This window comes from Phyllostomus discolor, chromosome 13, assembly GCF_004126475.2.
Source record: "Phyllostomus discolor isolate MPI-MPIP mPhyDis1 chromosome 13, mPhyDis1.pri.v3, whole genome shotgun sequence".
Lineage (NCBI taxonomy): Eukaryota > Metazoa > Chordata > Mammalia > Chiroptera > Phyllostomidae > Phyllostomus > Phyllostomus discolor.
The window spans coordinates 39,199,146-39,223,997 of record NC_040915.2 but is presented as its reverse complement, the minus strand read 5'-3'; the positions used below and the strand labels follow the sequence as shown (position 1 = coordinate 39,223,997).

The following is a 24,852-nucleotide window of genomic DNA, read 5'->3' as shown; positions in this document are numbered from 1 at the left end:
TCGCCCCGGGGGCGGGTGTGGGCCGGCCCTGCCTCTGGCCCGGGCTCCCCGCTCTGGCCTCCCAAGTTCCTGCGTCCCCACACAAGCCCGAGTCACGGCTGCGCGGTGTGTCCAGGGAGCTGGGTGCGAGCAACCGCTTCTCCGCCCCCGGCCTGACCTTTCTAACCGAGCGGCAGCGTCAGGGAGAGAGGACGGAAAGGGGAGCACGTGACTCTCCGGCCGCGGTCCCCTCGGCTCTCCGCACGGCGCGGTGAAGCCCGGTGATGTCATCCCTGTGACCACAGCCGGGACGCTCCCCACGCCTGCTGCCGCCCCTCTGCGACACCTCGCTGACATTCCCCGCGGGCCCTGGCCCTGGCTCACCACCGCCCCCTGTCGCTGGAGCTTCCCGCACGCGGCTGACCGCGGCCGAGCGCGCTGCCGTGCTCACGGGCGGCTCCCTTTCCCTGCCAGAGCCGGGAGCTGTGGGGCACCTGAGCTTCACGGAGATTCTGGACACGTCCCTCAAGGTCAGCTGGCAGGAGCCCCTGGAGAAGAACGGCGTCATCACAGGTAAGCGTCCCCCGCGCTCCAGTCACGGAGACGCGGACAGAGAGCACGCGCGTCTGCAGTGTGCGGCAGAGGGCGGGGCCCGTCCCTGCCCTCGGGGCCCCGCCCCTTCGGGCGCATTTTCCCGCCCGGGCCCCAGACTCAGAGTCCAGAGCCTTGGTCTCCCTCCGTCATCTCTGCGAGCAACGAGTCAGCCCTCTCGAGGTGCGTTTTCCCCAGTGTGTGTATCGCCCTGGGTGCTCACGGCAACACAGCCAGCACCGAGGTGACCGGTGTGCAGATGGCGAGACCGGCCCTTCCCTCCGCTCAGCAAACGCTCACCGGGGCCCGTGTGGGCCAGACCTCGGCCAAAGGGCTGCCAGCGGGCCGCAGCCGCGACACTCCCACGCCAAGGTCCCAGCCCCGTCCCACAGTCGTCAATGGGCGGCCAGGGCAGATGGGAGTCCCGGGCAGAACCAGGGGTGAGGGCAGGCAGCGGGCACACCTCCGCGGGGCGCAGGACTCGGGGCTTCTGTCTTTGCAAACAGCTCGCCTTCCGTGGGGTCTTAGCGGCCTTACACTATGGAAGAGCCTTCTGGAAAGGCTGTCAGGTCTGAGCTCATTTAAATCCCGGGCGGAAAGGAAACACTCTAGGCTCGGGGGGCGCCGGCTGCGGCCTCAGGAGAAGGTGGGGGACCCGTGCTCCACTCTCCCTGTCGCTCGGGGGCCCAGAGCACCTCACAGCCCATGCCTCTCCCCCCTGCCCGGAAGTGTAACGCTCTTGTGGGCTGCCGGGGGTTCACTGAGGCCAGCAGACGGCACGGCCGGCCTGGAGCGGCACAGCTGGCCTGCAGCGGCTCAGCCACCGCCGGGTGCCCCACCCATTCGGGAAGCACCGCTCGTCCAGCCGGCCACTCACTTTGGGTGTAACCCAGTCCCCCGTCTACTGGACGCGTGTCCTGTGGCAGGCACCCTCCAGCGAGGACGGGACACCCCCTGTCAGTGCAGGGCTCCCACCAGCCGCACCCTGAGGGTTCAGGAGGCCCCGGCTCCTGGCCGAGCCCTTCCCACCCACTGGCAGGCAGGTGTCCAGGCCTGAGCTGTGCCGTCCATTCGTGGCGTTGTCCTCCGAGCGCTCGCAGAAGCCACCGTTCCCCCCCCCCCCCCGAGGCAGGGCTCTGAGACCCACCGCCTGGCTGCAGGGCTCAGGGGCCCCTCCCCCTCCCCCCCCACCGCGTTCCACAGAGCGGTCGCCACACTGGGCCCCCCCCCACCAGCAGGCCCCCAAGCACCTCGGGATCTTGTTCAACTTCTGAATAGCCACAGGAGGGGCACCTTGTGACCCCCACTTGAGACCGGAGTGGTGATGTCCCGGGCCCACCCGGCCGCAGGTGGCGGAGCCAGCTCGGGATCCAGGCGCCCGTGTTCTGTCCGCTGTACCGGGTGCCGGAGCTGGGGGGCCACGTCCAGCCCCAACACAGACGGTCCCTCTCCCCCCGCGTTCACAGCTCTCCTGGGTCTCGCCGAGTTTCCCAGCATGCCTCAGGCCCAAGAACCACCTGCCAAGTTGGCACTTAGGCGCAAATAACTCAATAAGTATTGATACGCCATCCCCTGGATAGCCATTAGAGTCACACACGTTAATTGAAAGAAGTGAGTGTTTGTATTTCCTTCTAAAGGGAACGGGCCGAGGGTCCCTGGAGCCCCGGGTACAACGCGCACCGTGGGCCCTGCCAGCCTCCCACCCCCCTCGTGGGGCCAGGCTGGACCCGCCCCCTTGCCTCCTGCCCCTCGTGGGTTTTCAGGCCAAACCTGCCTCCTTCTCCCAGCCACCCCCAGACCGCAGCGTCTCTAAGACCCGCCGTGTCCAAGGCGTGCGGCGCTCCGTCCTGAAGCCGGGAGCTCCTCCAGAGAGTGTCCCAACCCAGGCGGGGGGTGTCCCGTGTCCCCCCTCCCTTTGCTGCTCCTGGGAGCCCTCCGCAGTGCCCCAGGCACCCCAACGCGCAGCCTGGGGACCGTGTCTCCCACGGACCTCCCCTCTGCTGCCCTGCTGCTCGCCCCCCACCCCCGGCGTGCCCTGGCCACCGGAGCCCAGCCGGAGCCCTCTGGGAGCCGAGGACTCAGATCAGGCCGCAGGAGCGAGCCTGGGATCGGGCGTCACCCCCAGCCAGCGCTTTGGGGTGAACTTAGGGATTGGGACCGGCCCCGAAGAGGCTGATACTTTGACACACCCACTTTTTAAAATGTCACAGCCCCAGCAACAGAAGTCACTGTTGCACCTGGACGTCAACGCCCCGATCCGTCTGTCATACGTGCTGACTTCCGCTCAGGACAGGGCTGCGGTGCCCAGCGGGGGGCACAGGGGCCTCGGGGGGCCTGGGGGGAAAGGGGCGGGGCAGAGTGGGGCAGGGGCGGCGCCCGCAGACCACAGGATGGCTCGGCTCTGGCCGAACCACGGAGCGGGACAGACAGACACGTGCGTACTGGGAAGACGAGCCCACCCACCGGGCTCCGCGGGGCCTGCGGTCTGGGAGGGGCGGCTTCCCCGCCCCCAGCCCGGCCCTCGGGGACGTGCCCTGCCGCCCAGCGCGAGCTGCACGCTGCTCCGCGGACTCAGAGGCGGTGCCCGGCCAGAGGCGGGGCCCCTCTGCCCGCTGGGTTCTCGCGGAATTCGGTCCCCCGGTTCCAATTCTGGCCCAGACCCTGGCGGCCGGTTCCCACGCGGAGGGCTTCCCTTAGTGCGGGCGCCCAGTGTGAGCCCCGCCTGGCCCTCGGGGGCCACACACTTCCCTCTCGTGTTAATGTGCTCGGGACCGGGTCCCTGCGCCACCCCCCAGGCACCGCTGCCCTTGGCGCCGCTCTCCCTGGCACCAGGCACTCTGCCCCGGCCGTGGGTCCACACCCCGAACCCCCTCGGTGGTCGGTGGCGAGCCTGCAGGACCACAGAGGCCCACTCCCGCTGGAGGCGAGCCGTTTCCCCAGGGGCGGCGAACCCGCCGCCAGGGGCCGCTGTCAGGGGCAGCTGCCGTGGGGGGGGGCGGGGGGGGGGCCAGGCGCCAGCCCTCAGTGCGGTCCTCTGTGGGCGGGGCCACTTCGCGTCCCCACGCCGCACTGTGTCTGCCTGGTGTGGAGCGGGCCAGCGTCGCGGGGCCTCGTTTTCTCCCGGCCGGCCGGGGGAGGGGCGGAGCGGGACCGCCCCGCCCGGCCGGCAGAGCCCGGCCGGCAGAGCCCGGCTCGGCCGCTCCGGGAGTCCGCACCTTCCCCACCGCCTCCGCGCTTTCTGATTTATGAGGGCCCGGACGCACTCGGACAGTTTGTGATTGGATGCACTGCTCTCTCGCAGAGAATTTACTTCGGATCAACAGAAAATTATTTCTGGAGCCCGCGGGGTCGTTAGTCTCAGTTAGGCGGCCGCTGGGAGCGGCGCGGGCACCCCTGGAAGGCGCTGCCTCCTGGCTCTCTCCTCTCCCCTCGTCCCGCCCCTGCCCGCAGGCAGGAGCCCCGTGAAACATTCACGGCCAAGAGCAACCCCCGCAGGTCCCCAAAAGCCGCGTGCGAACCGGAGGGCCTTGAACCTGCCACAGCCCTGCCTGCGGGCGTGCACGGGTCTCCCCCACCCTCGGCTGCGCCCGGCGGCCTCTCCCACGTGCTGGTGGTGGTTCCCGCGGGCCCTGCCGGAGCAGGCGGCCTCCTCCGCTGCCCATTGGGCTTGGTCTGTGTCCGAGACGACTGCCGCAGCCGCAGGTCTGTTTCGGGGGGACGGAGCAGCGCCCCGCAGCCAGCCGGAGACACTGTCCTTCAGAAAACTCCGGTGCAGAGCCACTTTCAAGCCAACGACATTGCCCGACAAGGTTGTCACACTAACGAAGGCTCCTCTTCCCGTGCGTGCAAAAGAGACCCCCGTTCCAAATCACTTCGGTGTCCCGGGGTAACCCACCGAGGTCAGGGACGGCTTTCCAGGTTGCCCGCACATGTCCAGACCCGGGAGAGCGGGAGGCGGGGGAGCCGGGGAACCCTGCCCATCACGGCGAGCTCCCCAGCTCCCCGGCCGGCTTCTCTCCCTTGTGGGCGGCGGCAGCAGTGGCGGCTGCGGCTTCGCTCTGGAGGGCCGTCCAGGGGAGAGAAGGAGCGGGTGTCGGCGAAGGGCCAGGCCCCGGGGACGCCGCCGGCACGCTCCGTGCGTGCCGTGGTCAACACGGCTGCCTGGGAGGTCTGTCTCTTTCCTTAACTGCACAGTTGATTCCGAAGCTCTGGGTGAGCCGAAAGAGAGGAGCTGAGTCATCTGGGTGCACCCCGACTTCAGTGCTGGGAGAAGGAGGGATGCCGGTCGGGGGGCGGTGGGCAAGGAGGACGAGACCGTGACGTCGTCTGGAGGCCGGGGTGGGAGGTCAGCCCGGGGGACACGGCCAGATGGGCAGGCTAGGTCCTGCGGCCAGAGCTTCAGCGGTTCTGCAGGGCAGGGGGGCCTGGGCCGGGCCGGGGTCATGGGGCTGGGGCAGGTGATGGGCTGGGGGCCTGGGTGGGGACCCGGAAGCCAGGAGCAGCCTTTGGACAGACGGCAGCCGCCATAATCTGGGGAGCTCCATTGCGCACTGGGGCGCCCCGTAGTGAGGGCCACCCCCCTCCCGTCCTGCCCCCGGTGCCACCAGCGTGGGGGCCCCCGTGCCGAGCACAGAAGCTGTGGGGCCGTGAGACGGCTGAGGGGCGGCAGACAGGCAGTGGCTACTGATGCTAGTTTTTTTTTTTTCATGTCAGAGTCCCGAGACTGCACCCTCTAAATCCTCGTTTACCTGGAGTACAAGCTCCCGACCGAATTTATCGCTTTCATCAGAATGAGCAGGAGCGTTAGACGCCTCCTAAGGCTTCCGTGTCGCGAGTTTATGGACCGGAAAGAAGGGAGAAACCACGTTTTCAGCGGTTTCCCTCTGCCTTGGGGCCAGCCCTCGCTCCGCCACGGACCCTCCCCACACGACAGGGCGTCCTCCGGCCGCACGGGCGCCTGGAGGGGCCGGTGCAGGAGCGGGCGGGGCCTTTCTTCCCTGAGCCCCAACCCCACGGCCCCCAGGGTGAACCAACAGGGGTGATTCGAGGCCCTGCCGGACTGAGCAGGGGAAAGGGGGGTCCGAGCCGGAGGAAGCGCGGGCAGCCAGGGGCAGAGCCACTTGGTGAGGCCAGGCGCTCGCGTGCCCGGCGGAGGCGTCCATTCGTCACTCCTGGGGGAGCCAGGAGCCGCGGCCCACAAATTGGGTGCAGCCGGGAGCCGGCTGCTGACTTAGGGCCCCGAGTAATGAAAATACGAGCTTATAAAAATGGAAATGCCGCCGGTGCACATCCATCATCTGACGAGAGGAGGTTCCATTGAGAGCCACACGCTGGCGGTCAGTTGTCAGACCTCGGTCCCCGTGCCGGGTACGGAGGTGGCCCGTGTGCCAGGCCAGCCCTGTGCTCCGTCCCCTGTGGGTCGCATGTCACAGGAGAGGGGCGGCCCAGGCTGAGAAGTGGGGCGACGCAGGTTTCCCGGGGGGCAGGCAGGACAGAGGCCTGGCCCCCCGGCTGCAGCTTCCCGTCGGACCGCCGCAGCCCCGCCCTGGGCCCCGGGAGACCCCCGCTAACCCTGCGCGTCCCCCCCAGGCTACCGGGTCTCCTGGGAGGCGTACGGCCGGAGCGACTCCCGGCTCACGGACACGCTCAACAGCACCACACGCGAGTACACGATCCGGGGGCTGTCCGCTCGCACCACCTACACCATCGACGTGGCCGCTCGCACCGCCGCGGGCGCCGGCCTGGCCAGCTCGTCCACCATCTCCTCCGGCGTGCCCCCAGGTCAGTGGGACCACGGCAGCTTCCCCGCCCCCTCCCCCCAGAGTCCTGACCTCGGAGGGGGCCTCCTTTGGGGGCGGGTGTCGGCGTCCAGCGGGGCTGGCGGGGTGGGTGGGTGATGGCCGGCCACCTGCCTGTCTGCCGGTGTCGCCCGTCACAGCCTGACCTCCCTCAGTCGGGGTGAGGGCGGGGGGCACAGGCTGGCAGCTTGAGGGGGACGGGGGAGCCCACAGGGGGCGGGCACGAGGGCCGCCTCCTGGGACCCCGCACAGAGGCAAGTGCGGAGACAGAGGAAGCGCTGAGAGGAGCAGGGAGAGCAGTGTTCGCAAGAGAAGCGTCCAGACCTGTGGGAAGTTTCCGTAAGAATCCCCGTCTGTGGAAGCAAGACGGCACGCACTCCGAGAGTTTCTCTGGCGCTCTGGGGGCCAGGGCGGGGCCGGGAGGAGCACGCTCGCCCACCGCCGGGGGGTGCGCAGCCCTGGGGACGGCTCGGGCTCAGCGGTGTCCCCGGGGGCGCCCACTGGACGCACAGGACCCGAGGGGCTGGCCTCACGTCCTCTCTCTGAAGAAGCTGCGACGCCCCCGCAGCCCGCCCGTGGGGGCTGTGACCGCATCACCCCACGCGGTTGTTTGCCGTGGGGCCCCTTTCCTCACGCAACGGGAGGTGCAAAACTTGATTCATTCAACAAAACAGCGAGAATGGGGGGGAGCAGCAAGGGGAGGGGGAGGGGAGGGGAGGGGAGGGAGGGGCGTCTAGAGCGAGTTGAGGGGCCTGTGGGCGCAGAGCCCACTGCTGATGCACGTTGTTGCTCCGCGCGGTGGGTGTGGGTGGCAGCCGCTCCCCGGTCCCTCTGAAAGCCGAGTCCCCTGAGGGGCAGCTCGCCCCTCGCCCCCTGGCACACTGCCACTCAGCTTTCCGCCCTGGCGTCAAAGCTCCCGTTGGAGACTCCAGCGCTTCTCCGAGGACCCCGCCGTGAGAAGCATTGCGGGGCTCTCGGCCTGTCTGCGGTCCCGGCTGCAGGTCTCGGGCCCCCTGAAAGGTGTCACTTTGTCACCAGAGCCTGTCCCTTGTGGGGGAACCCCCCCCCAGCACTGGGTCCACAGCCTGATGACTGTCCCGGGAGGGCGGTGCGGGTGACTGACGAGAAGACCGGGCAAATGAGACGCAGGCAGTGAACACGGCCCCTGGGTCCGTGTGCCCACCCCCACCGCCTCTCCACACGGCACAGCCCCCCGGTGCCAGCTCTGCCAGTCCCGCGTGGTGGGGGCGGGCAGAGGAGGCCCGGTTCCTCTCCTCTGGGCACTGTGGCCTCCTCGGAACTTTCTAGAAGCCATTTGACCTGCTCTGCCAGCAAGGGAGCCTTGAGCTCCACAGTGTCCCAAAGCAAGTCCTGTCCACCAGTGACAGCACCGTCGCACCCTGCCAAGGCAGCAGTTCCAGCCCAGTCGTGTGCCAGGCGCTGGGGTTCTTCACAGAGTAACGGCTGCCCCCTGCCCCCTGCCCCCCACCCCCAGCCGGCCGGTTCCTCCTCCCAGGCGGGGCCCAGAGAGGCCGGGGAATCCCCCTGCAGGGCAGGGTCTTGGGTGCGGCCCAGGGCGCTGGGCGGGACCCCACGCTGAGAAAGCCTGGTATCCTTTTAAAAGGCGGCAACAAAACAGATACACTCTCTCAAGAGAGAAGTCTCTGGCTTGCGGGAAGACTCACTTTATTCCACCCAAGCAGCCGGTGCCCAGAGCTCACATGCACGGCATCGTCCGGGCTTCCGTCAGCAGCGGCGATGGGGTGGCCTGCGGCCCAGTGTGTCCGGAGGAGCCCCCCTGTGGCTCCTGGGGTGCGCCCACAGCACACCCATGTGCGGGTGCAGGTCTCCAGGGCGTCCCAGACGCTGTCCGGCAGGTGGGGGAGCCTGCGCTGCCCGGAACCTCGGGGCCCTGGCTGGGCTGTGTGGCCTGGGACCACCCCGGTGGACGTGGCGTTGGGGTCAGGGCCCCTGTAGCTGGAGGCCGACGCCAAGACCCCCCCGGCGTCCGCGACATTAGCCGGAGGAGAGTCTTGGTGCGGCCGCTGTGGGGGCTGCGCCCGGTTCGCTGCGCCTGAAGCCCGCACGCGTCGGCGGCCGAAGGAGTCAAGAGGAGTCCCTTGCCCTCCGATGTAACCATTTTCTGCCTCACGTTTGTGAAACTGGGTGTGGAAAGGCCCCTTGAGGCCCGGGAGCCGCTGCCCGTGAGGGCTCCGCGCTGACCACCAGCGGTCCCGGCCCCACGGGGCTGGTTTTAAACGCCCGGCAGCAGCGAGCCGGGAGGCCAGTCCTCGGAGACCGCGTGCGCGGCCTGCACGCCCTGCTCTGCCCGCGCAGCGTCCCCTCCCCTCCCCACTCCCGTCCCCAGAGGGGATGGCGCCACACGCCCTCTGTCACCCGGAACTCACAGCCTTTGGCCCCGAGGGAGACAGGCTCTGGGGGGGGTGGGGGCACGGAAGGCTGCGGTCACCGGCACCCTCGGGTGGCGGAGTCCTTCAGAACACACCCTCCCCTGATTCAGTTGCCACAGCAACTGCGCACGACAGAGCGGGAAGAGCTCTGCACTGTTACCTGGTTCGGTTGTCTTGGAAACCAGACCCAGGGAGCCCCAGGCTCCGCACCTGCCCACCTGCCCCGTCACACCGCCCGGGGACGCCGGTGTGCACGCCTCCACCCTTCCCCCCGCCCCTCTCCGAGACGTCCCGCTCGTCCCATGGGGGGCACCCGGTCCTGTGTCCTTCGAGGGGCCGGCCGCTCACCCGCCGTCCACGCAACGAGCGTCCTTCCCGCCGGAGCAGACACCCCCTCTGCGCAGAAACGGGCCCCCTTCCCCGGGTGTCATGCAGGAGGCCACACCAATAATGCCTCCCGACGCTGCTCCCCACGGCCGGGGCCACGTCGGCGACCCCAGTGCAGTGTGGGCCGCTCCGACCGTGGCCGGGGAGGCTCTGCCGCTCGCTTGCACGGCTCCCGGGAGCGTTGACCTGCTGACACGCTGGATGCGTTTCCCGGGCCGCCACAGAGTTTCACTCCCCACCTCTCCTCTCTCGTTTCCCCAGAGCTTCCTGGTGCCCCGTCGAACCTGGTCATTTCCAACATCAGCCCCCGCTCGGCCACCCTGCAGTTCCGCCCGGGCTATGACGGGAAGACGTCCATCTCCAGATGGGTCGTGGAGGGGCAGGTACGCGCCTCGTGGGGGTGGGGAGCCAGGGCCCCCCGGGCAGCGGGGTGGGGCGCGGGTGGCCGGGTTCGGCCGGTGCCTTCACAGGGGTCGGTCAGCAGCCGGACGGAGCCCACGCAGGGGCGGAGCAGGGCGAGGCGGCCGAGACTGGAGGGGGACCAGAGACCCGCGCCCGTGGGGGTGCTGGGGCGGGATGGGGAAGAAAAGGGGAACCGAGAGGTCAGACTGAGGTCTCGTGGGGCGACGGGAGCGGAGGGGACCAGGCCTGCACTGGCGTCGTGGCCGCAGAGGGGACCCCAGAGGTGGAGAGCGCGGCTGGCTGGTCTCCGGGGCTGCGTCACCGTCGGCTGCCAAATGGGCCAGCACCTGGGGCCGGCCGGGTGTCCGGCGCTCCTGGCTGGGCCGGTCCCTGCCGCAGCCCTGCCCAGAGGGCAGGGAGGGACAGTGCCCACTTTCTGAAGCATCATGAGTCCACACGGATATTTCCAATTCAGATTTAAGATTGTTTTACTTTGAGTTCATGTCTTAAATACCTTTTCCCGCGCACTAACGTTGTGGTTTTTAGAAACAGCAACACAATGACTCACTGTCTGCATCCTGCCGTTGAGTGTGAGGGGCTCAGTGTGGTAACCGCCGCGGAACCACGGACAATGCGGCCGCTGCATGCGAGCCGAGCCTTTGTCCCCAGACCACATGACCCCGAGGACGGGCGGCCGGAGTCCCTTCTGCGCGTGCCTAAGTCCCAGCTTCGCACAAAATTGGGCTCTTTCGTTTTAGGGGCTTGGCTTTGCTTATCCTTTCGCTTCGGTCTTCAGTGAACGCTCTCTTTAAAATTGATTTCACTTTCTAACAGATTGTTAGAACACTTCTGGTTTCCCTTCTCCCCGGGCCGTCCGCTCGCTCGCATGGTCTCGAGGTAAAGGTATCAGAAAGGCACGTGCAGAGGCGGCCTCCCCGGTGCCCGGGCCCCCGTCTTCCAAGCCCCCTTCGGGTGTTGGGTTCCTTGTGCACTGACATGCACACGCCCACTCGTGCACACGTGTGCCCCGCACACGCCACCATGCCCCATCCCCCAGGAAGCCCCACTCAGGTCGCCCCAGCGTCTTCCCCGGTCCAGCCTGGCCCCACCGCTCCCAAACCCAGTGCAGGGGAGCCCTGAGCCCGCACCCCGAACAGAGGAAGCCTGCTGGAGCACCCCACTCCTGAGCCCCTTTGTGCGGACGCCAGACTTCCCATGTCGGAGCCCGGTTCCCTCGCCCGGGCTGTCCCCGGGAAGTGGTCGCTCTCCTGCTCTGTCCCGCCACGGGCAGGCGGCCCGAGAGCCTGGGCCCCGGGCTCCCAGCCCAGCGAGCCGTGGCCACTGAAGAGCAGGGAGGTGGCGTGGCTGAGACCTGCCAAGGTGCCGGGAGGGTTCTGAGGAGGGGGACCAAGCGCTCAGAGGGCCGCCGGGCCCTCGCACAGCCCGGGGCACCGCGGGCGCGGCCTGGGCCGAGCGCCACCCCGAGGCTCGCTGCTCCCGCCGGAGCTCCCTCCGCGCGGAGGGTCAGGGCGCACTTTCTCGCCCTGGGAGCTGCTTCTCAGTGGGACTCGCCTCGGGAAACCTTCCTTTCAATCCCGGCCACTTTAAAGTGCGCCGGCGAGCTGCGGAACAGAAGGTCTGATCATCGGCGAGCCCGCAGACGGGCCTGTAGTGAGCTGATGGGGGCTCCGACTTTTAAAAGCAGCTTTTATAGGGGTTTCCGATTCACCGATGCTTCGCACAGTTAGTGACCTTTGACCACAGAGTGAGCCAAGCGCCTCTCCCACGCCTGCAGGGAGCTCCGTGACGGCCTGGTGCGGACACTCACCCCGTCTGCCGCCCCGTGTGCGCAGCCGGCGGCTCTGCTCTGATGGCCAGCCCCGCACCGGGCCCTCTCCGCGGCTCCGAGCGGGTCTCTGTGATGCGGATGCCGTGCTGCCACCTGGGGAGCAGACAAAGCTGTTTGCACCCGAAAATGGAAGGGGGAGAGAGCCCCCTCAGTGCTCGTTTGTGCGAGGTAGTGGCCATTTGCTGAAAGGGCTCTGTTCCGGGGGGTGTTACGGGCTTGTGAAACCCAGCCCGGGCCTGCCGACGGCGGCCTCAGGGAACTGAGGCGCGGAGGGGAAGGGCACCCAGTGCCTGGGTGCCACGGGTGAGGGGCTCACGGAGGCCCCAGGGGCCTGGCGGTGTCCGCGCGGTGTCCCTGGTTGTGACGCAGTCCTGGGAGGAGGCAGGGCAGTACACCGACCTTGTCCGTCCCCCAAGGGCACTTCCCACCGAGGGCAGAGCCTCGCGGACAGGTGGGCGGCTGGGCCTCGCTACACGCCCGTGTGCTCAGGCACTCACCTGGGGGCCGAGTCCTGGGTGGCCGCAGCTCAGCTCCCAGATTGTGCCCTGCAGCCAGGCCCCTCCCAGCAAAGCCCCCCCTCCCCCCGGCCCTGAGCTCCGGGAAGGTGCCATCTTGGCAGACGAGGGTCCCTGCCTTCTCTGGTCTCGAGTTCAAGCCCCCACCACCGGGGCTTCCCCTCGTGCCTCAGCTGCCCTCCCCCCCACCCCGAAAGCCCCGTGCCCTGCTGGGACTCGGCAGTGACACGTGAGCTCCTGGCAGCTGGGCTTGCTGCCTGTCCCTCGAGTCCCCTCCGAGTGCCGCGCCCGGCTCTGGCCCAGCCCCGTGCGAGACCCTGGGGCTGCAGGGAGACGTGGAGCGCCACCCGCCCCAGCACCTGGGGACGGCTCCCGGAGGAGCACGGCCGATGTCACGGCCTGGGAGGGAGAGTGGGGGGGGGGGGGGGAGGGCTGTGGGCCTGGGAGGCTTCACTCTCGAGGCCCTTCCCTGGAAAAGAGGGGGCATGTGCCCCAGAAACACGCTGCTCCCCCCAAAATCACGGTCTTCTTCGTGTTCGGTCCATGGAAGGGTCCGGCCGGCTGCTGTCAGCTCTGACGGGGGAAGGAGTTCTGGTGTGTTCCGCCTCCTGCAGCGCCGCAGGCCAGAGGGTTTCCCTCTCACCGCTCCCAGGCCCGGAGCTGGGGTTTCTGACTGTAATTGCGTGTCCCTCCCCCCCGTTGCAGACGGCAGCCAGGGCTGCCTCGGGCCCCCCCCCCCCCATGAGCGTGTCAGCATCGCAGGCGCAGTGAGCCCTGGTGCGGCCGGACTTCTCCTCTCAATGAGGAGGAAAAGGGAGACGCTGTGTCTGAGTCGCCTGCCTCAGACGCCTCGGAGGGCCGTCGCGGGCTCCACTTCAGTCAGGACACGGCCGCCGGGGCTGTCCGCCGAGGCCAGCCGCAGCCCAGCCCCGCGGCGGCGCGCGAGGGGCCGCACAGGCAGCCTCGGGGGTCCCCGAGCACTCACTGTGTGCCCGGCTGCCCGTGGCCGGCCCCTCGAGAAGCCTTCCCCCTCGCCCCTCAGCTGGCCGGGGGCCTGTGCCCAGCGCGGGTCTGAGCCCCGGCCGGGGCGCCCTCGGGGGCCAGCTGATGGACACACAGATGTGCGGATCGGCCAACCGACGTCCCCCACTCTCGCTCCTTCTGTCTCCCCCCCTTCCTCTCTCCCCGTCTCAAACCAATAAATAACGTTTTTAAAGCAACACCTAATTTTTAAAACGTGTGGGGCCGAGGGGAGCACTTTCCTGCCAACATCATTCTCGAGAAACATCGGTGGCGGCGGGTCCAGAGCACGGCTGTGCTCAAAACACACGGAACCGTGGGGTCCAGGTCCCCGCTCTCCTGAGGGCTGCTCGGTCCTCCCCCTCCTCCCTCTCCTCCTCTTCCTCCCCGTCCTCCTCCCCCCGGGGCTTCAGAGCGGCCTGCAGGCGTCCTCCCTCCGGTCGCCGCCCACTCGCGCAGCAAGCTTCCATCACGCATCCGCTGTTCAGTGGGTCACAGGGGCCACGCGCTCTCCCCTAGACTCTGAGGAGGAAACGTCTTGACCCCCCGCACCCAGAAACTGGTCGTGGGGGAGAGGGAGTGTAGGAGGGAGGGCGGAGACTAGTCTAAAAATGGATACAAATGAGACTTGCAGGAATCGCTACAGTGTTGCTAAGAAGGTGTCAGAAAGCAAACAAGTAACTGACTAGGACAATCGCGGAGGGCTCCATGCAGGAGGTGAGATTTCAGTGGGGCCAGAGGGGGCTGGGGGCCTGGAATCTGAGAGGTGTGCCCCTGGCGAGGGTTTCTGTCTCTGGGACTCGCAGACCCTGGGCGCTCAGGCCCTGCAGGGCGCGGGTGTCGGGGCGTCAGATGCAGGAACTGAACGTGTGGCCCGCGCACCCCCAGGGAGGCCGCGTGGCTGCAGAGTCGGGTGCGGGCAGGACCCTAGGGAGACGGGACTGGGAGGGGAGCAGCAGCCGTTGTGAGGGGGTGGGGGGCCTTGCTGGGGGCCAGTGTGTTTCTGTCTGGCACTGTCCCTGAGGAGCCGCACGTCCCGGTCTCCGGGCCCAGCGCCACCAGCCAGGCGTCCCGGGCGCTTCGTACTCCTCGCCCTGCAGAGCCCGGCGACCTCGGGCCACCCCTGCTGTCCTTGCACACCGGGGCTGAGGCGCCCGGCAGCACACGGGGATGTGGGCTGCGGCACAGGCCCTGGGCCTCCCCGGCCCCCGCCCCACTCACACCTACCTGTGTGAGCCACGGGTCCCCAGGCCCCCCGGCACGTCGGGGCCTTAGGAAGGGACGCCGGATCCGGCCCCGGGTGTGGGGAGGCATTCCCGTTGGCCCTCAAGAGGGAGAGAAGGCCAGCCCCCTCTGGAGACGTGGCCCTAAGATGAAAGGCCTTTCTAAGGGAGAGGCAGACGGCGTCCCCTGGAGGCCAGTGAGGACAGCTGTCGGCACGCACCGGTTTGGGCAGAAGGTCGAAGGTCGGAGCATGTTCTGATCGGGAGGCAGAGGCGGGTGCTGAGGGGACGGTGGGGGGCAGAGGGGCAGCAGCGTCCAGAGCCGGCGGAGCCGGGGTGCGGGTGAGCTAGAGCGGTGCTGCGGGTCCCAGCCCCGTCTGACGTGCAGCCTGCCAGCCGCCACGCCTGCGTCCCTGTCACCCTCGAGAACAGCTCTCCAGGGCCCTGCGCTGCTTTCGGCCCCAGCGAATGTCATTTTCTGGCTTTAACATCCGGAGGTTTGAGGCCTGAGACAGCAGGGCGGCTCCCACTCCCGCTCAGACTGGTCCTCGAGTGTTGTTCTTCACCGAGAGGACAAGCTGCTGGTCCATGGGGGGAGAGTGGGGGAGGGGCAGCAGCGGGAGGTGCTGTGCGGATGGGGGGAGGGGGGCTAGAAACCCGTCAGGCAGCCACCAGACCCGCGGCTGCCCTGTGCTCGTCACAGATGTGCACTGGCCGGGCCGGCAGCCCCACGGGGACCCCAGGGCACCTGTGGCAGCCCAAACGCAGTCTCTCCCAGGCCGTCCTGGCCCCCTCCTCCCTCCTCCCTCCCCCTCAGCAGAGGGGTCTGCTCCTCTGGGGTCCACTGTCCCTCCAGGGAGCCATCTCGGGCCCCTTCCCGCGGCGCATGGGCAGGTGCGCCGGCTGTCCCCATCCGAGCCCCCCCCCCCCCCCCCCGCAGCCTCCCAGGAGGCGTTCTCGGGCCTGGCCCGGGGGCACCGCTCGGGAAGAGGCGACGGGCTGTCCCTGCAAGCCGCCTGACACGCAGGTTTTCCTGCTGACACCAGAGTTCCAGCCCCGGGGGGGGGGGGGGGGTGCGCACTGGGGGGGCGGGCTTCCCGCAGCGGACCCTCTGAGTGACGAGGGGGCGCCGTCCCTGCCCCCACCCGGCCCGCCCACTCTCCTCCACGGCTGCAGCCCTGTGTGCGTCTCTGTCCGTCTGTCCATCTGCAGCTGCCTCTCCAGGAGACTAATAGTGGTTGTCCTCTGAGGGGCCCCTGAGCCCCTGGCCTCTGGGGTGCTGTGCTCAGGGCAGTCACCCCAGCCCTAGTGGGGGTGTCGGAGGTCCGGCCCCCCCCGGGGGTCTCCAGCTGACGGCAGGGCCTTCTCCAGGCAGCCGGCTGGAGGCCTGGCGCGGCCCGGGTGGCGGGGGTGGGGCCCCGGCAGTAAGTGGGTCCTCCGGGGAGCGCCGTCGTGGGCAGGGCAGTGTCTCCTGGTGACTCCGGACACGGCGCACTCCCTGGCGGGGCCCACCGCCCGCCGCCCACCGAAGGGTCCCTGCCGTGTGTGGCATCTCCACTTCTGTAACGAGGACGGTAGGGTGCTGTTTGTCAGCTTTGGGGGAAGAAGAAGGAGCAGCCCTCAGAATCCAGCTTCCGCACAGAGCTCCGACGTGTTTCATCTTTAAAGAGTTCCGCGGACTTCTGTGTCCAGAGCGTCGTTAGCGAGCCGCCGGCCAGGTCTAGAACGCCCTGTCGCGGTGGCCTTGAGGCCTCGCCGGAGCCGGAGGGGCCCAGCGAGAATGAAAGGACTTCTGTTCCTCACTAGAAAGGACCCTGGTCTTTTTAGATCAAAACGTAAACCTTTTATTCCAGGGATTCAAGGCTTCCGCTGCAGGCCTGCAAGCGGAATTACGTTCCCGGTAACGCTCTGCTTTCGGAGCTGGGCACAAGACAGCCCGCTGTCAGCGCTGGTTCTGACACCGTGCCCCGTGCCCCACGCGTGCGACACACGTCCGTGTGCTAACCCAATGGGCTGGGCCCGAGTTCAGGCACGGCCCTGGGGGTGCCGCCAGGTCCGCTGAGGAGTGAGCCGCTCCTGGGACGGAAGTGACCCCAGCGTGGCCAGCCTGGACTCGGGGCCCTGGGGTGCAGGAGTAGCCGTCCCCACACAGCTCCCTGGACCCACACAACCTGCGAGGACTCCCCGGCGTGCCGGGACAGCAAGGCGGACGCCTGCAGGGGGCTCGGGGGGGTTCCCGTCTGGCCCTCTGGCCGGGACAGGCCCCCGGGCCCCGGCATGCCAGTGAACCTCGGGGTCGGATCGGTGTGCGCGGGCCTGGAAACGGCCATGGGCAGCGACGGGCAGCCGTGCGAGGTGTGGCCCGGTCGGCCCGGGGCTCCTGCGAGGGCTGGGGCCCCGTGGAAACACCCCAGGGGAAGGGCGAGGCGGGGAGACAGGCAGTGCAGCCCGCGGGGCGTGTGGCTGGGCTCGTGCACGTGACGGAGTCACTCTGCCCACAGGCGGCGGCGCATCCTGGGGGGGGGGGGGGGGGGGGGGGGGGGGTGGCGGGGGGCAGTGCTGGGCCTGCAGCTCCGGCTCCCGGGCAGCTGCAGCTACACACGCTCACCTGTGCCAGCACTTCCCGCGTCACGGCCAGCGGCGTGCCCTTGGGGTGTGCCGGGCTGGAAGCACTGGGCGTGGGAGGACAGACGGGGCCCTGGTCAGCACGCGGGGGGAGACGGTTCTGGACCCCCAGGGAGGGCGCGTGGTGGGACCTGGCCGGGCCGCCTGTCACCGAGGCCCCGCTGCTGCGGGAGGGAGTGCGGGTGGGGCCTCAGGGGGACATCCTCCCCAGGCCCAGCCGTTCGCTCGCTCTCGCTCCCGGGACTGCACTCTGAGGCCCCGGGGCGGCGGGGGCCCGGGTCACCCCAGGTCTCCCAGGAGATGGGAGGGGGAGGTGTGTGTGCAGCACGGGACCCACCCCCCACCCGGTGTGGGAGATGCAGGGGCTCCGCCCAGGCCCCCCCCACCCCCCCGTGGCCTGTCCGCCAGTCCCAGGATGCCCCTCTCCGCAGGTGGGGGCCGTCGGGGATGAGGAGGAGTGGGTGCGCCTGTACGAGGAGGAGAGCGAGCCGGGCACCCAGACGCTGGAGGTCCCGAACCTCACGCCCTACACGTACTACAGGTGAGGGCCCCGCCGCGGTGGGGGGGGGCCTGAGTGAGCCGCTCCCCGGCAGCAGCCTCGCAGAACTGCACCTGCGGGAGCCAGCGCAGGGCGCGGTCTCGTCCAGGGGCGGTCACCCGGGTGTGACACCGGCAGCGTCCACCATCCCCGCCAGCTGGTGAGACGCCCGGTCGGGGGGCCCGCGGCTCCGCAGTCAGACCCCTGCCGCCCTTCTCTGCAAAGCCCCACGCCGTGGGCGGGCACCCCAGGGTCTGGGCGCCCCTCCGCTCCTCTTCCAGGGCCTGGGTGCCCCCCGCCTCATGGCTCAGGCACCTAACACGCCCTTTAACCTTTTGCTTCTTGACCCTGAAACCCGCCCAGGCAGTGACCCCCTGGCCTGGACAGAAAGTGGTGTGACCCCAGCTTCAGTGACGCTGTCACTGCCCGTAAGACCGTGGGAGGCCGCGGGACTTCCCGCTGTCACCCCAGGTTCAGGGGACAAGCACACGTCACCCGACCGGGAAGGCAGGCGCCCGAGCGGCCGGCTCAGGGGCCCGAGGGCGGTGATGTCTGGCGAAGAGCGGTTTTCGACCCAACCCCGCAGTCGGGGTTTGCGGGAACTCCTTCCTGGTGAGGGGGCCGAGCAGCTGCCGCCCCTTCCCCCTGCCCCTGGGGTCAGGGCGGACGGGCCAGGGTCGCGTGAAATGAGCCGTTAGGGTCCCAGACCGACCCCGGGCAACTGGCACCAGCCAGGGAACCGTTTCCAGGGCCAGAAACTGCAGCTGGAGACCGGTGTCCCTGCCTTGGGCTCCCACGCGGGAGCTTGGCAAGCCCACGTGTGTGCGCACTTTGGATGGTTTCCTTGCACAGAGGGTGACCCAGACAGTCGTGGGTGGAAACAGAGAGGGGGCAGAGCTGGGGACGTGGGCGCAGACTTGCTTTATTCGCCGGTTGGTTCCGCTACGGTTACCGGGGCGGCGTCTGCTGGCAGGGTCGCACGGGTTCCGGGGCGCGTCTCTGCGACCCCGGGGAACGCAGGCCTTAAGGAACATCTCCTTCCCCTCACTCCTCACACCAGGAGGCGAGGGTTAGCGGGAGGTTTGTTCCCGACGGGAGGAGCCCCCGGGCCTGGGTTCTGGGGTCTCGGCCCTCCCCCAAACCAACGGGGTGGGGGCGTGGTGCCCGTGGTCGTCATGGAGACGGCGGGCTGCCCAGCTGCCGCTGCTGCCGCAGCTCTGGGATGTACGCCGCTCTCCGCCCCGACCCCGCCCTCGACCTGAACCGGCCGCGGCAGCGGACGACCGGACCTCTGGCCGGTGCGCTTCCCTCGGGCACGTGTTTAGTGGAGCCAGGCGGAAAGGGGGCGCCCCTGAGCACCAGCCTCCGGGATCCAGGCGGACTCACGCCTGAGCACCGCCCCCCGCACCCCCAGGGCTGTTTTCCCCTGTCTGTCCCCCTCCGCGGCGCCTCCTGCCGCAGAGTGACGCGCGCCCCCTGTCGGCTGCCCCCCAGGTTCCGGATGCGGCAGGTGAACGTGGTCGGTGCCAGCCCCGCCAGCCCGTCCTCCCGGGTCATCCAGACGCTGCAGGCGCCTCCCGACGTGGCTCCCTCCGGCGTCACCGTCCGGACCGCCAGCGAGACCAGCCTGCGGCTGCGCTGGGTGGTGAGTGGGGGGGCCGGGGGGCCGGGGTGGGGGTGCCTGGTCTGCTCTCCCCGGGGGCCCACGAGAACCCGGAGCCGGGTCAGCTCTCAGTCCCGCCTCGGCGCCGGTCCCGGCTGATCTCACCTCTGAGCCCTGAAGTGGGGCGTCACGGTCTCTGGCGTCTGAGCTCAGAGCAGGCCGGCCCCTCCCCATGGCCAGGGACGTCCCTCCCCCCAACCCCCCAGGCTTCCCGGCCTGAGGAGGCAGCACCGGTGCTGCCGCAGCCGGGACGCCCGCGTCCCGAGTCTAGGTCAGAGTGGGCGTCGGGGTTTGTAGGAGAGCCCGCTTGGCATTCAGTCAGAACATGCCCCACAAAATCAAGCCAACGCGTATTTTTTTAAAAATCACATCCAGCCAAATTTACTGACAGGATCTCCTTTAATTAACAGAAGAAAAGTTCCAGGGGAAAACCCTAGTTTCTAAAAACATTCCCTCCAAAATGACTGTCCATGGCCTTGGTCTCGTACGACAGGCCCCCGAGGGGCGGTGTGGGCGGGGCAGTGTGGGTGGAGCTGCCCGGACGCCAGCTCACCGGGCCGCTCCCCCAGCCCCTGCCGGACTCCCAGTACAACGGGAACCCCGAGTCAGTGGGCTACAGGGTGCGGTACTGGCGCGCGGACCTGCAGCCGCCCGGGCTGGCACGCGTCCTCAGCGACCGGCTGGAGAGGGAGTGCACCATCGAGGAGCTGGAGGAGTGGACGGAGTACGAGCTGCAGATGCAGGCCTTCAACGCCGTGGGCGCCGGGCCCTGGGGCGAGGTGGTGCGGGGGCGTACCCGGGAGTCAGGTGAGACGCCCCACCCCCGGCCCCCTCGCGTCTCCCAGGGGTGGGCTCCCCCCGGCTCCCCCCGGGCTCCCCCCGGCTCCCCCCAGCCATGTCTGCCTGGGCCCCGGAACCGAGGCAGCCTCAACGGTAATGTGAGTCAGACTCCACTGCAGCCCCAGGCCGGGAATGTGACATCGACGATGAATCCCCAGGGGCTGGACCCGGGCACCATTTCTGTAATTAGGGGTAGATAGTTCTCACCGTCAGTGACGACGAGCAAGGGTGTGCAGGGGATTCTAAGGGAGGTCTCACGACTCCGCTGTCCGGGACGTCCCCCGGCCCGGCTAAGTGGGACTGATGGGTCATCTCGGGGGCACCTCGGGCCGGGCGAGGACCGTCAGGGAAGCAGGGTCACACGGTCTCTCTCCGCAGCCTCGCGGGTCTGGCCCCGGCCTGGCCATGGCCAGGATGATGCACACGTGGGTTGTGGGACAGGCTGACCTCGACCTTGGTCTGCTCCCAGCCACAGGCTCCAAGCCGGGGTTGCGCCCAGACGCACGGGCTGTGCAGCTGGCATGTGACCCCATTTCTTCCCAACTTCCCGCCCTGGCAGGGCAGGGGGCGGGGCTCTTCAACAGCAGCGGGGCGAGGGGGCCACTGCCTGGTGGGGAGCATTGTCAGCGAGCGCCGGGGCCCTGGGGCGGGCGGACCGACAGACGGACGAGCCTCAGGGCAGTGCGGACGCTCAGCTCGGGGCCCCGTGACCTTGTGACCTCGGGGACTTTTACAAATCTCTATTCTCTTCAAATGCTGAACCTTCGTGACCAGGAAGAGGCCCTGGAAAGGTCTGAGGGGCGGGTCTGACTTCAGTAAAAAGCAGATCAGTAAAGCATTTTTTTTTAACTTACTAGAAAAGTGGGGATAAAATACAATTGTTGACATTTAAATTGTATTGACGTGTTCATAAGAAAAACGGGGCCCACAGAACCGAGGCGCCAGGGGACAGACAGCGGGAGCAGCAGGTGCTGAGCCGGGCGTGGGGCCCGGGGGGTGGGGGGGGCTGGAGGCCGAGGATGGGGCCGCCGCCTTCCTGGGGATTTCGGGACTCGGATGGGGTGCCCAAGGGGAACGGACCCGTCGGCCTCGGGTCTGCGTGCACCTGTGAGGACGGAGGCCCCGCACACAGGCGGGGCCCCGGGGCCCGCGCCCTGTCCGTAGGGGGCCCAGAACGCCCTGCGTGTCTGCTGGCACGGCGCCTGGGCCTGGCTCCGGTCTGGCTTCCGAACGTGCACCGTGCGAATGTTCCGGAAACTCCCAGAAGAGTCGCTGACGGAGACCTCGACTCCAGACACAAAGGCGCAAGCAGCAGAGGAAAGCAGTAGAGTCGCTGGAGTTCATCAAAATGAAAACTTTTCTGCTTCAGAGAAAACCATGAAGAGTGTAAGAAAATCCCCAAAGTGGTAGGCGATGTTTGGCAGCCGTGTGTCTGACGAGGAGCCAGTACCCAGAGACCACGTCTGCAGACACCCCCACAACCGCGCAGTGCAAGGGCAGCCCCAGCAAACGCTGGGCGGAGACGCGAGTATCCGCGTCTTCAGAGAGGACGCGAGAGCAGTCAGACGGCGACCGGCCGGAGTGAGGGTCCTGCCGTTTGCCCCCCTCCCCCGCGGGTGGGACTCCTGCTGCGCCTGAGCGCCGCGTCTTTGCCGCGGTCACCCGGGCACGCTCATTCTCCAGGGACCTCATGGCCCTCCAGGAACGGGGGGCACGCGTGACCACGCCTGAGAAAATGTGCCCTCGTCTGTGCATCTGCGGAAGAGGCAGACACTGGGAGTTGCGAAGCTCGACCGACCAGCAGGAACCAGTCAGGGATGTGAGAGGCGGGCCGCTTGCGTTGCCATGACAACAGCCTCTCCCTCCGCGGACAGGGCCGGGTTCTGGGAGTACCGCACCGCTGCCTGGGCGCACAGCCGCGTGGGCGTTCTCCGCCCACCGCCTGTCTGCAGCCGAGTCCGGAGAGGCGCAGGCTCGCTCTTCTCCTGCCACAAGGGCAGTGGCTCTGTTCGTGCAGGCGCCGCCCCTTGTCCGCAGAGCCCGCCCGTGCGTGAGCGCGCAGAGCGCGGCCGGGGCCACAGGCAGGAGTGGGCCTCGGCCATGCTGCGCCCACTCTGGTGGGCCTCAAGGCAGACAGCCCGCCCCAGGCCTGCGTTCTGAGGACGGTCCACGTGGTCAGCAGAGGAGGGGGCGGGAGAAGCCACCACCTCCCAGGATGGCCCCCACGACTGCCCCTTGGGCTGCAGGCACAGAAGTGAGTGCAGACCCCAGGCTCAGCGCCCCCCGCAGCTTGCCCTCCTAGGCTGTGGCTTGCTGCCGGGCCTTCCCCCTTGCTCCCCCTCCACCGCTGTCCACAGAGCTGGCCCGCCGGGGGCCCGCATGGCCTGAAGCAATAGGAATTGATGTGTCTCGGCTCCGGAGGCCAGAAGCGGGGGCCGAGGTGTCCGTGGGGCCACACTCCCTCCGCAGGCCCCGGGGGAGGGGCTGCTGCAGGCGCCGCCCACGCCCGGCCGGGCCCGTGGCCGCCTGAGCTGTCTGCCCGCCTGCGCCGGCCTCTCCCTGTGCCGCTCTTGCAGCGCCCACCCTCCTGCGGTGCCACCTCGCCTTAGCAAACCACATTGGCAACGACCTTATTTCCAAAGAAGGTCACACTCCGAGGTACTGGGAGGTGGGGTTAGGACTCCAGCGTAGGAATGTGCGGGGGACACCGTTCAGCCCAAAGCAAAGACCAGATCGCTTCGGTGCGGAAGACCTGGGCTGAAGTGCTGGAGCAGCGTTACCGCGCACACCCGCGTTGTTTTCTGGGTTCAGGCTGATGCGTTCACACAGCGCCACACAGCCGCGGTGCTGCAAGGAGGGAGTGCTCGTGAATGAGTGAGCGGGGCGGATGCGTGGGCGGGTGGGTGGGTGGGTGGATGGATGCATGGATGGATGGGTGGGTGGGTGATGGGTGGATGAATGGGTGGATGCATGCATGGATGGATGGGTGGGCGGGTGTATGAATGGATAGATGGATGGATGGATGAGTGATGGGTGGATGAATGGGTAGATGGATGGGTGGGTGGATGAGTGAGTGAGTGGGTGGGCAGATGGAGGGGCGGGAGAGTGGGTGGGCGAGTGGGTCCATGTACTGTGGGTAGAGAAAGCCCCCGTGAGTGCAACTGCGCCCCGTGCCCATCCACAGAGTCCCGGGAGGGCTGCACCCCCACAGGCTGCATGCACTTCAGCCTTTGCCCCTGGGACAGGCGGTGGTGACATCAGGTCTCACTTCCTTCACAACAAGCCGCCCCAGGCCACCTGCTCAGGGCAAGGCCGAGCGCTGGGCTCCAGAGTGGGGAGAGAAGACGGGCTCAGGCCGGGCCGGGCTGGGCCGGACTGCTGCACAGGTGGAACCGCCAAGGTGCGGAGGTCAGAGCCACGCCCCCAGGTCACACAGCCGGGGGTCCTTGCTGGGTCCACCCCCGAGTCCCCGGCCCCTGGCCGTGACCTGGCACAGGGGTGGCGTCTCCTGCACAGTCAGCCCCAACGCTGGGCTGCGGGCAGAGGAGAAGGGACCAGTGTCCTGTCACCCACTGCGTACTTGCCGACGCGGCGACTGCAAAGTTTCCCTCCTCCTCCTCGCCCACGGGGGCTCCGGAGGGCAGTGTGGCCTTCGGGCCCCCGCTGGGAGCCGCCCCAGCTCGGTGCCAGTGAGGGAACAGCTCCCCCGACGGTGCCGGGGCCCCCAGGCCCATCTGCCGCCGTCTGGATGAGGCCCGAGGCTCCCGTGGGCCCCGAGAGAGTCAGAGGAGCCCACGGAGATGGTCCAGGACCTCCCCGGCGTGCCCGCTGTCTGCACGCACTTCCCATCCGAACTCATCCAGCCGAGCGAGCTCAGCGGCGGGGGATAGCAGAGAGGAGGGAGCGGGGCCTCCCCTGGGCGTGAGTGGGCCAGCGGCTGCAGCCTCCGCCCGCCCACCTCTCCGGGAAACGGCGTGTCACTGTGAGGTTTTCTCCGGCATTCGCTTCTCCGTCTGCGGAGCTGGGGCAGCAGCACCCGCCTCGTCGGGCTGCCGTGGGGGTGAAAGGTGGCCTGCAGGTCACAGCGTCCCCTCCCCCGGTCCCCGCCCGTGCCCCTCACTGAACACGCCGCGGCAGAGAGGGCCGGGAGCTGGCGTCCGAAGGCGAGGGTCCCCGGGGGGGAGAGAGAGGGCTCGGCAGCCCCCACGAGCTGGCGGACAGACGGACCGGGCACAGTTTCCTGCTGGGTGGATGCAGGTGAAATCGAGCCCCTAAATACCCAGGGTTTACGGGCTTTGTCCCCAGCGCTGGGGAGACTCACGCTTCTGTTCCACCCCTGGGGCAGCCTGCTCTCCAGCAGCAGCTCGGGCTGCACCGCCGCTCCGAGGACCGCCTGTCATCTGGGTGACAATGGGACCTTTGTCTGCAGAAGCCAGAGGCTTAGGCTGCCAATCGATGTAACTCGTTCTTTGCAGTGCCTTCGGCCGCCCCTGAAAATGTGTCCGCCGTGGCGGTCAGCTCGACCCAGATTTTACTGACGTGGGCCTCGGTGCCCGAGCAGGACCAGAACGGCCTCATTTTGGGCTACAAGGTATGTGTGCCCGTGACCTTCCTTCGCTAAAGACAGGAAAGTGCTGCCGCCTGTCACCTCCCCAAATCAACCAGCTTCCCACCCCACCCCACCCCACCCCCTGCCCCTGCCGGGCCTGCAGCTCTGGCCTGCTCCCTGGTCCTCACGCCCGTGTCTTACGTAGGCTGCGGTGCGGTCTGGGGACTTGGCCCGGTGTGGCCCTCACACAGGCCAGCCCCAGGGCAGACTGTGGGGGCCACTGACACCCTGAGCCCCTGTCTCCCACATGTGTGGGGGGGGGGGGCGGGTAACAGCAGGGTTGGCACGAGAGCAAAGCGGGTCCTTTCACAGTGAGCCCCGCTCGTGAGTGCCGACCCCATGGGCGGGCCCCCTCCCTAGCACCCACACCCTCACGCCCCCCGCCCCCCACTTGTGTGTTGT

The 24,852-nt window shown here is 68.5% G+C and overlaps 1 protein-coding gene across 2 annotated transcripts in view; it reads left to right on the top strand.

Annotated features, from left to right (window-relative positions):
• The window catches only part of LOC114509135 (protein sidekick-1), a 302,435-nt gene that overhangs the window by 230,547 nt on the left and 47,036 nt on the right, over positions 1–24,852 (top strand). For both annotated transcript variants that reach the window (XM_036014721.1, XM_028527266.2), the window contains 7 exons: positions 454–552; positions 6,160–6,351; positions 9,428–9,549; positions 17,232–17,341; positions 18,833–18,983; positions 19,571–19,808; positions 24,317–24,432. In XM_036014721.1, the coding sequence (XP_035870614.1) occupies positions 454–552; positions 6,160–6,351; positions 9,428–9,549; positions 17,232–17,341; positions 18,833–18,983; positions 19,571–19,808; positions 24,317–24,432 (1,028 nt within the window). The remainder of the gene's footprint in view (positions 1–453; positions 553–6,159; positions 6,352–9,427; positions 9,550–17,231; positions 17,342–18,832; positions 18,984–19,570; positions 19,809–24,316; positions 24,433–24,852) is intronic.